At 45.7% G+C, this 14,933-nt stretch overlaps 1 protein-coding gene across 1 annotated transcript in view; it reads left to right on the top strand.

Moving 5' to 3' along the window:
* Positions 1-7,447: 7,447 nt before the first annotated feature.
* MOGAT1 (monoacylglycerol O-acyltransferase 1) overlaps positions 7,448-14,933 on the top strand; it is a 30,556-nt gene continuing 23,070 nt past the window's right edge. Inside the window, exon 1 of the mRNA XM_007058184.4 lies at positions 7,448-8,300. Within this exon, the coding sequence (XP_007058246.1) occupies positions 8,207-8,300 (94 nt within the window). The 5' untranslated portion in view covers positions 7,448-8,206. The remainder of the gene's footprint in view (positions 8,301-14,933) is intronic.

The raw sequence follows: 14,933 nt of genomic DNA, 5'->3' as shown, positions 1-14,933 counted from the left end.
GGGGGTGAGAAATAAACATGGGGAAATAGTTTTACTTTGTGTAATGACCCATCCGCTCCCAGTCTCTTTTCAAGACCAAGTTAATTGTATCCAGTTTGCAAATTAATTCCAATTCAGCAGTCTCTCGTTGGAGTCTGTTTTTGAAGTTTTTTTTGTTGAAGAATTGCCACTTTTAGGTCTGTAATCGAGTGACCAGAGAGATTGAAGTGTTCTCCGACTGGTTTTTGATTGTTATAATTCTTGACGTCTGATTTGTGTCCATTTATTCTTTTACATAGAGACTATCCAGTTTGACCAATGTACATAGCAGAGGGGCATTGCTGGCACATGATGGCATATATCACATTGGTAGATGTGCAGGTGAACGAGCCTCTGATAGTGTGGCTGATGTGATTAGGACCTATGATGGTGTCCCCTGAATAGATATGTGGACACAGTTGGCAATGGGCTTTGTTGCAAGTGTTATACCAATAAAATAAAAACCAGCAGGATCTCATTAAAGGGAAAAAGGCAAAATACCACATTTATTGTGAATACAGAAAGAATCATAGTAAGCAGTTAGTTATAGCTATAACATTCCATTCAATCTCATATTTATTCACACATTCATTCATGAAACACACACACACAGGTTCTGCAAGGTTGTTATCATAGTTACCAGCCTTAGAGTTGCTCATGCCAAGCCACTGGCCAGGTGGCCTGGACATGCGGAGGGAGCAGGGCCTTGTCAGATGCTCATCTGATGCTCCTGGAAGTTTGTTTGCAGAATCAGACCCCAAAGTTCTCACTTTCTAGAGTCTATTTTTATAGGAATTTCTTCCTATGCCAGTCTATGGGAATTGCTTCATCATGCTGTTGCTGAATCAATCAGCAGATAGCACATTCCTGACGGCTCCGTGCTGCTAGATGTTATCTTGTTCTTTGGTTCTCCCATTCTTGAGGCTGTTGGGTGGATTCCAGTCTGCCCTCTGGGGGTCCTCTGGTTATTTCCACTTGACGCCTTCTTCAGCCGATGGACACTGGATTCTTAGGCTGGCACCTCCCTGATCATTCAGTTATTATCCACACCAAGCATCCATCCACATACATCCTCTATCTCTATTTTAATCACAATTGTTAATACAACAAAAGGGTGGGGAGTCTCTGGGTGCTGTTTCTGTTGTTAGAGTATTGCTTTGAGTCTCTCTCTCTGTGAATTGCTTTGAGAACAGACTCTGTCTTAGAATGTACTAACACAATTAGCAGCTTGCAAGTTTCACACATAGAGGGAGAGAAACACTACCAAAAACCAAGAGACCTCTTAATTAGTAATACCCTGGAATTTAAACTATGGGGAATCAAACTCATTTGTGATTTTAATACAGAACTTCTTTAATATGATCCAACGCAAGGATAGGTTCCTGGGTTAGTGGTTCTGTTGCGTGGTGTGTGGTTGCTGGTGAATATTTGCTTCAGGTTGTGGGGCTGTCTGTAAGCAAGGACTGGCCTGTCTCCCAAGATCTATGAGAGTGATGGGTCGTCCTTCAGGATAGGTTGTAGATCCTTGATGATGCGTTGAAGAGGTTTTAGTTGGGGGCTGAAGGTGATGGCTAGTGGCGTTCTGTTATGTTCTTTGTTGCACCTGTCCTGTAGTAGGTGACTTCTGGGTACTCTTCTGGCTCTGTCAATCTGTTTCTTCACTTCAGCAGGTGGGTATTGTAGTTGTAAGAATGCTTGATAGAGATCTTGTAGGTGTTTGTCTCTGTCTGAGGGGTTGGAGCAAATGCGGTTGTATCGCAGAGCTTGGCTGTAGACAATGGATCGTGTGGTGTGGTCTGGGTGAAAGCTGGAGGCATGTAGGTAGGAATAGCGGTCAGTAGGTTTCCGGTATAGGGTGGTGTTTATGTGACCATTGCTTATTAGCACCATAGTGTCTAGGAAGTGGATCTCTTATGTGGACTGGTCCAGGCTGAGGTTGATGGTGGGATGGAAATTGTTGAAATCATGGTGGAATACCTCAAGGGCTTCTTTTCCATGGGTCCAGATGATGAAGATGTCATCAGTGTAGCACAAGTAGAGTAGGGGCATTAGGGGATGAGAGCTGAGGAAGCGTTGTTCTAAGTCAGCCATAAAAATGTTGGCATACTGTGCGGCCATGCGGGTACCCATAGCAGTGCCACTGATTTGAAGGTAAACATTGTCCCCAAATGTGAAGTAGTTATGGGTGAGGACAAAGTCAAAGTTCAGCCATCAGGTTTGCTGTGACATTTTCGGGGATACTGTTCCTGATGGCTTGTAGTCCATCTTTGTGTGGAATGTTGGTGTGGAGGGCTTCTACATCCATAGTGGCCAGGATGGTGTTTTCAGGAAGATCACCAATGGATTGTAGTTTCCTCAGGCTTGAATAGAGACTGGGCGTGGATGGGTCATTACACAAAGTAAAACTATTTCCCCATGTTTATTTCCCACCGCCTATCCCTCACTGTTCCTCAGACGTTCAACTGCTGGAAATGGCCCACCTTGATTATCACTACAAAATGTTTTCTTCCTCTTTCCCCCCCCCACCGCCCGCCCCAGCTCTCCTGCTGGTAATAGCTCACCTTAAGTGATCACTCTCCTTACAGTGTGTATGGTAACACCCATTGTTTCATGTTCTCTATGTATATAAATCTCCCCACTGTATATTCCACTGAATGCATCCGATGAAGTGAGCTGTAGCTCACGAAAGCTTATGCTCAAATAAATTGGTTAGTCTCTAAGGTGCCACAAGTACTCCTTTTCTTTTTGAGAATACAGACTAACACGGCTGCTACTCTGAAACCTGTTGATAGACACAAATGTTCATGGTGAGCCTTCCGGCCCCAGTGAGGATGTGAGTGGTGGGGAGATGCCTGATTTTCCAGTTAGTCAGAGTGCAGGTGACCTGGCAGCTACTGCAACATCCATATCTCATCTCAAATGGATGTAACCATGCACGTTCCTGAAGAAAAGTGTAGATCAGAGACGAGTGTGGTGGAGGTGCAAGAAATAGCTGCTGCTGAGGTTAGTTCCTTAAGTCTAGATGGTCCAGGACTGTGGACCCACTTGAGAAGTAGCCTGAGGGACTTCCTTGTATTGCATGGGCCCCAAAGACAATGAAAATAGAAGTTTCCATCCAACACATTACTGGTGTGAATCCCCAATGGTGACAAAGTGGAGAGGCCATGGCTTATGTACTCAAAACCCCAGAATGCTGCATATAGTTTTTGTTGTAGACTCTTCCAATCTAATGTTCCAGCCACATTGGATTCTACAGGAACAAAGGTCTGGAAAAATCTGGCTAGAAATCTGGCATGCCATGAGAAGGCAGCAAATCACCAGAGAGCATTCCACAAGTGGAAAGAGCTTGAGATGAGACTAAGGTTAAAGGCCACCATAGATGATCAGCATCAAGAGAAGATTGCATCAGAGTCTCTTTACTGGCAAAATGTTCTGAAAAGGCTCATTGCCATTGTGAGAATGCTTGCTACCCAAAACCTAGCGCTGCGTGGCACTTCAGATCAGCTGTATGTGCCAAACAATGGAAAATTCCTTAAAATGGTGGCGCTGATGGCTGAGTTTGATGCTGTACTCCAGGAGCATCTAAGAAGAGTCACCACCCAAGAAATGTACACGCACCACTATCTTGGAAAAACAATTCAAAATGAGATCATACAGTTACTGGCAACACAAATCAAACAGATATTAGAAGTCAGCAAGATATTACTGTGTTATTCTGGACTGCACACCTGACATCAGCCATACGGAACAAATTACTTTAATGGTGTGTTTTGCAACAACAACAGAACTTAGTGAAAATGTCCCTGCAATGGTGACTGTCAGAGAGCATTTTCTAGAATTTATTGACATTGATGATACTACAGGAGCTGGTATGACAAATGTGCTTCTTAAAAAGCTAGAAGATACGGGAATTGCGATAGCTGACATGAGAGGTCAGGGCTACGATAATGGTGCCAACATGAGAGGAAAGAACAGAGGAGTATAGACACGGATCCGAGAGTTAAACCCTTGAGCTTTTTTTGTCCCATGCAGTTCTCATTCATTGAACTTGGTGGTCAGTGATGCAGCATCAGCTTCTAGTGAGGCTGCTGAATTTTTTAATGTAATTGAAAGCATCTATGTATTTTTCTCTGCATCAACTCATCGATGGCAAATTTTGAAGCAACATCTGGGAACATCCTCTCTGACACTGAAACCACTGAGTGTCACACAATGGGAAAGTTGAGTGGAGGCGATAAAGCCTATCAAACACCAAATTGGGAAGATAGATGATGCCATATGGAGGATAATGCTATGACAGGAACTGTTCGTGGGAGAACTGTGGCAGAGGGAACTGGAATCACCAGAAACATACATAACTTCAGATTTCTGTGTGGCTTAGTGTTGTGGCATGACATACTGTTTGAAATAAATATTGTAAGCAAGAGACTCCAAGATGTTGACCTTGGTATATCTGGAGCAATGGAATAACTGGACAAAGCAAAGTCATACCTACAGTCTTACCAGTCAGATGAGGGATTTCAAAATGTTCTGAAGAGTGCACAGAAGTTGGCAGAGGAACTTCACACTGAAGCTATTTTCCCACCCATTCAAGAATACAAGAGTCACCGAAGAAGAAGACATTTTGATTACGAGGCACGGGATAATCCCATAAGAGACCCCAAACAACAATTCAAAGTTGAATTCTTTAAGCAGGTGCTAGTTTGTGCAATACAGTGAGTTGAAGAATGTTTCATGCAGCTCAAGGAACACAGCAGTATATTTTGGATGTTGTATGATATTCCAAAACTCCTCACTATACCCGAAGAAGACCTACACCAGCAGTGCAGGGCACTAGAGGCAGTGCTGACACATGATGACATGCGCAATATTGATGGGAGTGATTTAGGTGATGAACTGAAAGCCCTTTCAGGATACATTTCAGCAGGGTCAATTCCAAAGGCTGTTCTGGAATATATGTGCACCCTCTTTCCAAATGCTTTTGTTGCTCTGCACACACTTCTAACACTTCCTGTGACAGTTGCCAGTGGAGAACACAGCTTCTCCAAGCTGAAGTTAATAAAAATACATCTGCCCTCCAAAATGACACAGGAGAGGCTGGTGGGCCTTGCAACCATCTCAATAGAGCAGGGGTTGGCAACCTTTCAGAAGTGGTGTGCTGAGTCTTCATTTATTCACTCTAATTTAAGGTTTTGCATGCCAGTAATACATTTTAACGTTTTTTAGAAGGTCTCTCTCTATAAGTCTATATATGATATAACTAAACTATTGTCGTATGTAAAGTAAACAAGGTTTTCAAAATGTTTAAGAAGCTTCATTTAAAATTCAATTAAAATGCTGATCTTACACTGCCGGCCCGCTGCCAGCCTGGGGTTCCATTCACCGAGGCCGGCAGCGGCTGAACGGCATGGCAAGGGGCCGGCAGCCAGAACCCCAGACTGGCAGTGGGCTGAGCGGCAGTGGGCTGTCTGCCGGCCCCGCTCAGCCCTCTGCTGGTCTGGGATCCCGGCCCTGCCCACATAGAGTGGGTACCTACCTTATAGCCCATTCTCTTCCTCTCTCTCTGCACTGAGCTGAGGGTGGGAGTGCACTGAGCACAGGGCTGGGGGTGAAGGAGCAGGCTGGGGGTTGGGGTGTAGGGTCTGGCCAGGAGCTAGAAAGAGGGAGGGGGCTCAGGGTTGGGGCAGGAGGTTTGGGTGTGGAGTGCTTACCTGGGCAAAGGGTGCAGGTAGGAATGTGGGGGGGTGTGTGTGCAGGAGCTCCTGTTTGGTTCTCACAGTGGGGGTGAGAATGTGGGGGGTGCAAGAGTCAGGGCACAGGGTGTGGGGGTGCAGGAGTCAGGGCAGGGGACTGGGGGTGTGTGAGGAGGGTGCAGGAGTCAGGGTGTGGGGGTGCTGGAGTCAAGGCTGGGGTTGTGGGGGGTACAGGGGTCAGGACAGAGGGCTGGGAGTGTGTGAGAAGGGTGCAGGAGTCGGGCAGAGGGCATGTGAGGGGGGTGCTGGAGTCAGGGCTGGGGTCGTTGGGGGATGCAGGGGTCAGGGCAGGAGGCTGGGGTGTGTGAGGGGATGCAGGGGTGAGGGCAGAGGTTTGGGTGTGTGTGTGGGGGGTGCAGGGTGCAGGGGTCAGGGCCAAGGGCTGGGGGTGTGGGCTCAGGTCGTGGGGGTGCTCCCAGCCTGTCCCCACCCTCTTTCGGCCTTCTCCCCAGAGCAGCTTCTTCCCCTCCCTGGCAAGGGCTATCAGCTGATCAGTGGCAGGGAGGGAGGGGCAGGAACCCAGTATGGCGGGGGGAGGGGTGAGTTTCCCTGCTCTGCAGCAGTAGCTGGCAGCACCAAGCTTCTTCACTCTGCCCCGCGGGGGGGGGGGGGCGGAGAAGAGCGGGCTGGGGCGGGCAGTATTTTTAATGGCACACTGCTGCCTGCTGGGATCCCAGCCTGCTTTCGGCAACAGGCGCTGAGCGGGGCCGGCGGCTGGGACCCGGCAGGCAGCAGCGTGCCATTAAAAACCGGCTCTCATGCCTTCTTTGGCACATGTGCCATAGGTTGCCAACCCCTGCAATAGAGCATGAGCTGGCCCAGACTGTGGACTTTCAGGAAGCAGTTCAAATCTTTGCAACCAGGAAGGCACGGAAACCACCACTTTGATTATTCAAACAGATAAAAATGCCAGTGTTTACTGTGTAGAAAGTTAAGTGTTACTTAAAATTTTTGAACAAGGCATTTTAAGTTGTTTGTTCTCCTTTATTAGGGTACGTAGCAGAGCAGTACCATGAGAGGAGTAAAACAGGAAGAAGGCAGAATTGAGACCTTTCAAAGTTTTGGGCCAAGCGAGGGGGCATCATTTGAGCTCCACACCTCAGGTGCCAAAATGTTGTGGGCTGGCCCAGGGTGAAACAGACTGATTTCCAGCAATTAATTTGTCAGTGCTTGGCGGGGGTGTAAAGCCTTGGCAAGAGCTGGCCCCTGGTTTGCCAGTGTCACATAGCCAAGCCCTAAATTAGGAAGAGTTGTTAATACTGTAACTGACACACACACTGGGTTGGACGTGTGTGCATGCACACACACCAGGGCGGGCAGAGGGAGTTCAAAAGATTAAAGACAGTGTAGTTTAAAAAATTGTAGTTAAACAGTGTAGTTTAAAATTACAGTGTAGTTTAAAAAATCATATTTGGGCCAATCTCATAATTTTTTGGAGTTTGACTTGTGATTTTTGAACCTTTTGGGTTGGCAATACTGTTTAGGGACCATAGAAATGTGGAGGCAGCTGCTTAAAGCTATGGGGGAAATCTTATGCAGGTTTTGGGTGTTTTAAGAGTTCTGTGTAGGCTGAATGCGTCCGTTGAAGTGAGCTGTAGCTCACGAAAGCTTTCGCTCAAATAAATTTGGTTAGTCTTTAAGGTGCCACAGGTACTCCTTTTCTTTTTACTCTGCTCGTATTTGTTGGACCCACGCCCCTAATGCGAGGCACCTTTTCCACAGTCCAATGGTACAGGGTCGAGCTTCACGTGGAAAGGATCAGCTGATGGTTCCTATTTGTACCGACAAGCCACATCTTATTACAACCACCTCTTCTCGGATCTCCCCTTGTCACTGGCCCGGCACTGTCCCTCCCCGCTGGGATCGTCTCTTGGCCTGCAATGCTCCCTTGCTGCACTACAGTCAGAGTTTCCCCCGGCCCTCACCTCGCTGACCTGCAGTCTCTCCACTGCTGGAGCAGGCGGCCCCCGCCCAGAGCTGCAGCCTATCACGTCCCAGCAAAGTGGTTCCTGCTCGGCGGGCCGCCCTCTTGGCCCGGGCCTGCCCCTCTCCACCTTCGCTGCCCCCGCGGGCGCGGGCCCTGCCTCTGGCGGGAGGAGCCGAGGGCAGCGAGTTGCCTTAAGGTAGGTGCATGCGGGCTGTGGTCTGAGTCTGCTACTTTTGCGCCGCTTGGCTGACTCACATGCAAGCCCCGAGGCTTTGGCTGCGCTCAGTGACGTTTCACCCTAAGGCAGCAGGCTGCCCCGGCGCCGGGAACCTTCACCCCCTGAACTTCAACTTGCTGGGAGCGATGGCCAGCCGGAGCACTGGGGACCTGATTTAATCCTGGCGGGATCAGAGCTGGGAGTCGGTTGTTTGCTTTCCTCTTTTTGCTGCTATCCGCCTCTCCGGGGAAGAGCGAAGGTTGTAACTCTGCAGGACAGGACAGACGCAGCATGAAGGTCGAGTTTGCTCCCATCAACATTCCCCTGGCCAGGAGAATTCAGACAGTTGCCGTCATTCAGTGGCTCTTCTCCTTCCTCTTACTAGGTAACAGCCTTTTTCCTGCTTACGTCTTGGAGGAAAAATCATTAATCTTTATTATTAAAAAAAAAAGCAACAGGCAGGATTGCTCCAGACTGAGTCGCCTCGTGGAGACTAAGTCTGGCTTGCTGAATATGTAGTAAACGTTGGTGAATTCCCACGGTGCTTTCTTACTATATTATTTTAGTCAAATGGACAGGGCATTTCAGAGTGGAAGGAGTAAGGAGATCACTTCTAGTTTTGTTGGCTCTGTGTTGTCTGAAAAGCTGTTGCTGTTTTTCTTCTAAATTACTTGTTTTTGTTATGCATGGATATATTTTTTTAAAAGCAGCTACAAATGAATTTCACAATGACCATATCTTCCCATTAAAACAATTCCCCCACGCTGAGCTAGATTTATGTTGAGTAATATCCTATCCCCACAACAAAAAAGAATTCAGAATGTCTGATGTAAAGATTTGTATATGATTGATGTAGCTTTGAATATTAAACTATTTTTGTAGGACAGTTTTCTGTGGTGAATCTCAATGCAAATCGAACTTAAATCATCAGTGATAAGGGACTACTCTGTCATTAACCTCCTGCTTCAGGGGATGGGACTCTACCTGTTTCATATGCTTGTTTATTTTTATCTAAAATTAACCTAGTTTGTGATGCTAAGTTATCTTACTAAATTAGTTCCATTGACTAACTTATCACTGGATGGTGATTTTTTTCCTAATATTTCAGTTAGGAGTCTTGCCACTAAATGTTTAATCATAGGAGTAAGTCTGAGAATCAAGGTTTATCCACATGAGTAAGATAGGTTTCAGAGTAGCAGCCGTGTTAGTCTGTATTCACAAAAAGAAAAGGAGTACTTGTGGCACCTTAGAGACTAACCAATTTATTTGAGCATAAGCTTTCGTGAGCTACAGCTCACTTCATCGGATGCATTCAGTGGAAAATACAGAAGATGTTTTTATACACACAAATCATGAAAAAATGGGTGTTAATCACTACAAAAGGTCCCCCCCCCCAACGGGGGGGGGGGGGAGAGAAAACCTAGATTTGTGCTGGAAATGGCCCACCTTGATTAGCATACACATTGTAAGGAGAGTGATCACTTTACATAAGCTATTACCAGCAGGAGAGTGGGGGGGGGGGGAAGAGAAAAATCTTTTGTAGTGATTAACACCCATTTTTTCATGATTTGTGTGTATAAAAACATCTTCTGTATTTTCCACAGTATGCATCCGATGAAGTGAGCTGTAGCTCACGAAAGCTTGTGCTCAAATAAATTGGTTAGTCTCTAAGGTGCCACAAGTCCTCCTTTTCTTTTTGCGAATACAGACTAACACGGCTGCTACTCTGAAACCTGTCATTCAGTGGAAAATACATATTCTGTGTGTATATAAATCTCCTCACTGTATTTTCCACTGAATGCATCTGATGAAGTGAGCTGTAGCTCATGAAAGCTTGTGCTCAAATAAATTGGTTAGTCTCTAAGGTGCCACAAGTCCTCCTTTCCTTTTTATGAGTAAGGTAGTATAAATTGGCATAGCTTTGCTGAAGTCAATGGAGTACACTGTGATGCATCCACTGAGAAGGCTCACTATTCTATGTATTAGTGGTGGTGGTCAGGTGATTTCAGTATTCCCACAGTTTGAGTTTTACAAACACGTCTTCCTTACAAAGCCTGCCAATATATTATTTTATTTTTTTTAAATCCCAAAATTGTGTCTGGATCAGTATAGACATTAAGGTGTGGTCTAATTACCTACAAACAAAGAGGAAAAAATGTAAATTTAACCCTTTTTCCAGGTGTGTGTATGTATGTGGTGGTTGTTTTTTAACCTTTACATATTTGCCTTTAGCCCCTTATATTTTTAATGTATTCTCCAGTTTACAAATAATTGTATTTGAGGTCTGAACAGTTTATGCTTATAGTCGCATAATTGCCCATTGTCTGTGCAGCTTTTATAGTGTTGGGCCAAACCCCTGAACCTTCATACAACCCTAGTATAAATGTCACGTGCAGTGGAAATCTACTGGAGTTGTGGGAGGAATCCACAATCCTTGCTCCGCCCAAGACCATGGAGTGTCACTTTCCAAGACAAATACAGTAGATCACATCCTTTTGGCATACTGGAAACGAGTGTAGATTGCAGAGGTACAACGAACTTCCTTGCTGCAATCCTATGAACAAACAGACAGCTGTGTTCTGCAACTGTTGCGCCCCATGGATCAATTTTAGGGGAAGTCCAGTTAGACATCTATTTCAGTAGTCTAAACTGAATATAACAAATGCACACATGCCTTTGAAAAGGGCCATGCTCGCAAGAATCAGTCTGATATTCTGGATAAATTGGAGATGGCAATAATAGGAATTCACCACTGGGTGCCATGCTGGGAGAGCTTCCATGCTGAGGGAGCTGTCAAGGTAACCTCCACATTTTGTGTCCATACTCCTTGCATAATGGAAGCACAGGTTGTCAACTGTCCTCAAAATGTTTCACCGTACCTAGGAGCATCATCTTATCTGACTTGAATCTTAATCAAATGTCTCTAATCCATCTAAAAATGTTGGGTGGATAATATGAGAGTGGAGAGAGAGTTCATAATGGGTTGGCCAACAATGAGGCATAGAGTTGAGTACCGTCGTCATTCTTTCTTGTCCTGGATGTCCAGTAGAGAATTCTTTTCTACTGAACAAATATAGATATGCCATGATCTAATCATTCAAGAGCTCCTGATCTATATATCTCAAAAATGTCTTTTTTTTAAATGAATCGTCATCCTACATGCTTAGAACAAGTGGCGTATTTCCCTTTATTGGTAGGTTTCACTGGGTAGCATGCTATTGGTCACATGGTAGGTTTAGTCATCCCAGATATCCTGCAGTGACGGGACCTCTCCTGTGTAAAGCAGTTTGTCCACGACTAACACTAGCTAATACCATATGGTTTAACCCAGGGTTTCTCAAACGGGGGTCTGTGATCCTGGAGGTCTGTGAGGGTACTCCAGGGGGTCTGCAAGTCGTGTCCAGGGCCGCTGGCCCTGCTGAGCAGCTCCTTCCCCTCCCTCCCATCGCCTCCTGCACGCCGTGGAACAGCTGTTCAGTGGTGTGCAGGAGGCGCTGGGAGGGAGCGGAAGGAGTGAGGACGGGGCGCACTCAGGGGAGGGGCAGAAAGAGGCAGGGAAGAGGAGAGGCAAGAGTGGAGCAGGGGCGGGAAGAGGTGGGGCAGGGGTGGGGCCTTGGTGGAAGGTGTGGAGTGGGGGCAGGGCCTGGGGCTGAGCAGGGGACTTAGGGGTCCACAAAACATTTAAATCAAAATGGGGGTCCTCGGGTTGCTAAAGTTTGAGAACCACTGGTTTAACCCATTTAATTAAGTCAGTGAAACCTCTTCAGAATTCTGGAACCAAGTTCCTTTGCCTCCCTTTTCTTGTATTTTAAGCTGCCAAAGTCTATCCTAAAGCAGAAAAGACATTAAGAACATAAGAATGGCCATACTGGGTCAGAATAATGGTCTATCTAGCCCAGTATCCTGTCTTCTGACAGTGGCCAATGCCAGATACTTCAGAGGGAATGAGCAGAACAGGGCAATTTATTGAGTGATCTATACCCTGTTATCCAGACCCATCTTCTGGCTATCAGGTTTAGGGACACCTAGAGCCGCATCCATGACCATCTTGGCTAATTGCCACAGATAGGCCTATCCTTCATGAATTTATCTAATTCCGTGGGCAGTTGGTGACCCAGCAGTTGGGGGAGGCTAGCCCCCAGCCCCTCCCCTTGTGCCCAAGGCCCGGCCCCGCCCCTCCCCTTCTGCCCCCTTCCCCCTCAGGATCCCAGAGCACGCTCACAGCGGCCCCCAGCGCTGGGCGGCGAGACCCAGCTTTGGGCGGCTGGGTGGCGCAGCCAGCCCTGGTGTGCCAGGCAGCAGCAGCCCTGGTGCTCCAGGTGGCATGGCTGCAGCACCTCCAACCCCAGTGCGCTGAGTGGCATGGCCCCAGAACCAGCCACCCTGAGTCCCTGCGAGAGGCAGGCCAGCCAGCCCCAGCCAGCCTGAGCCAGCCAGCCAGGGCAGAGCACTGGGAACCACAGGAGGGGGCCTGGCCTGCGGGCAGAGTGTGGGCGGGGCCATAGTAGGCTGTTTAGGGAGGCACAGCTGCCCCCTGCCTATGATACCACTGCCCATGCCTAATTCTGTTGTAAACTTTTATTATAGCAGTTGTTCTCCTATTAATCGTCCGTAGGGTGAACAGATGTCCTGTTTTTATAGGGACAGTCCTGTTTTTTGGGACTTTTTCTTATGCAGGCACCTACTACCCTCCACCCCCTGTCCTGTATTTTCACAGTTGCTATCTGATCACCTTAATCATCCGTAAAGGTAAGGGACATAGCATCAGAGATAAACATGAACCTAAAATTATTGGGAGTGATGCCTAGAAATACATAGATCAGGTAAGAGGAACTTCCTTCCAATATCTCTTCCTCTGAACCTGCTAAAACTACATCATATGTTTCACCTCAGTGTGCATCATCATGAAAGCCAAGGTTGCTGTAGGTTAAAAAAAAATTTCGTAAAGTTCTTAATGGCTTATTTTTATTTTCAATTTTTCATTCTGTTTAAATAAGTTGTGTTTTTAAAAAAATAATGTAAATTTGAAATCTAGTAGTGTAATTTGGTCGTGTTAAAAATTTCTTTTGGACACTATGGTGATCCATGAGTGCTGCAGCCAATTTTTGTGCTTTTATAATCACATTTTACTATTTTAAAATATAGTTTTACACTCATGTACTTGTATGAAAGATCTAAAGCAAATAACATGGGAATCTGACTGCACCGAAACAGTGAAATTAACCGTACACAGAGTGCTGTCAAATCCACAAAATTAAACCTGAAAAAAATACGCAAAGTCCTTTTGCTCTTGGCTGTCTCTTTTGTAATATTCATCAACGCTACTTTTAACAACAGAAGGTCAAAAAACTTCAGACAGAAATGTGATTTTTTTTTTTTTAAATTGATAGTGGTCCTCTAGTAACTCATTACATGCAGTTTTGCAATATATTAACAATGTGAACTTTGGGTATTAAACAAAAAGAAAAAAGTTGAAACAAACAATATTTCGATAAGAAACCTAACTTTATTCCTACAAACCATGTACTAAAACAGCACACATGTCTCAAAAGCAGCAAGTCCTGTTGAAAAGTGGAATCTGCAAACTTTTGAGAATCACACAGGTCGGGGGTGGGCAGTAAGTGTTGGAGTCGGATTTCGTCCTTTTTTGTGTGTGTGATTTTTCTATTTAACCTTTATAAAGAAATTAAATGAAATTTAATGCTTCCAAAATGTCCTGGGCTAACAGCCCTGGAGACAGAAGCCCTCTGACTTTGGACTTGGACACTTTGTCAAAACCTTTGTTGAAATGTGTTCAGCTATTGCTACGATCCCACATCTTCTTGATGGGAAACCCACTAGATGGTGACGTACACCATCCCCCTACCCAATATATTGCTTATAGATCCACTCCAGTATACATACAGTACTTATCCCTTGTATTTGAGGATCACAGGTATGCTGGGGTGAGTGATATAATACTGCAGATCTATTAATGATAGCAAGTCAATTTGTATCAGTCTGCCGGGACACGGTCAATGTTTAGGAAGAAAGATTTAATTTTCCTTCTCCCTTGAAATGAAGATAATTTAATCACAGTGAATAACATTTATCAGGTTTGGTTTTATGAGCTGTTGTGGAGATGCAATAGTTGTTATTTCCCTTCCTCTTTGATCCATATTTTGGAAGAATCAAATTACAGAAGAGCATTGAAAGAACTAAAGATCTTTTACAAGCTGGTGAGTTAGGTCAGCAATAACATTCTTATTTCTTTACTGCCAACTTCCGTGTACCAGGTGCGCACAGGGACAATGGAAACTGTGTACAAAGATAAATACAAAACTATGCAACTTATTGGGGGGGCCTCACTCCATGCAGCAAGGGGGAGCTTAAGGAGCAAAGAAAACAGTGCAAAGGGCTCTAAGTCTGCCGGCGCGGGGCAGTGAGTGAGTGGAGTCTCTATGGCATGCTCTCACTGAGCCACGGGTCGAGGAGCCAGGAAGTGGCTGTTCTGCATGGAATATTTCCTATCAAATCTGGTGGATTACCAAGTGGTGATTCACATGGGGACTGATGCAGCTAGTTGCAGCACCTCTGTGTTTGCACAGCAGGTAACACAGTGGTTTTCAACCTTTTTTCATTTGCGGACCCTTAAAAAATGTCAAATGGAGGTAGATATTCAACCTGGTGTCCACAGACCCCTACCATAGAAGTCTTAGACTGAAAACTGACTGAACAGAATTCAACTATAATTGTTGCAGGTACTCAGCATGGCATTTGACGCAGCGTGAGAAAGGGCACTGAACGGTGGGCTCCTGGAGTAACGCCAACGCTTCTGGGTTTTGACCTGTGGGGGTATTCGCATACTTTTGATTGATCAGAAAAACAGAATGCCTTTTGTGGGATCCAAAACTTCATTTTCAGTCACTTTTCGTGGACTTAGTGTGGATGTAGCTATACCAGTATAAGGTGCCTTATACTGGTATAACTTATTCTGGTTAGGGTAGGTGAATAAGGGTATGTCTACACTACGAAATTA

The sequence above is a fragment of the Chelonia mydas genome, chromosome 9 (assembly GCF_015237465.2).
Source record: "Chelonia mydas isolate rCheMyd1 chromosome 9, rCheMyd1.pri.v2, whole genome shotgun sequence".
NCBI classification, from domain to species: Eukaryota; Metazoa; Chordata; order Testudines; family Cheloniidae; genus Chelonia; species Chelonia mydas.
Note: the sequence above shows the minus strand (reverse complement) of the source record. Positions and strands in the feature narration are given on the sequence as shown.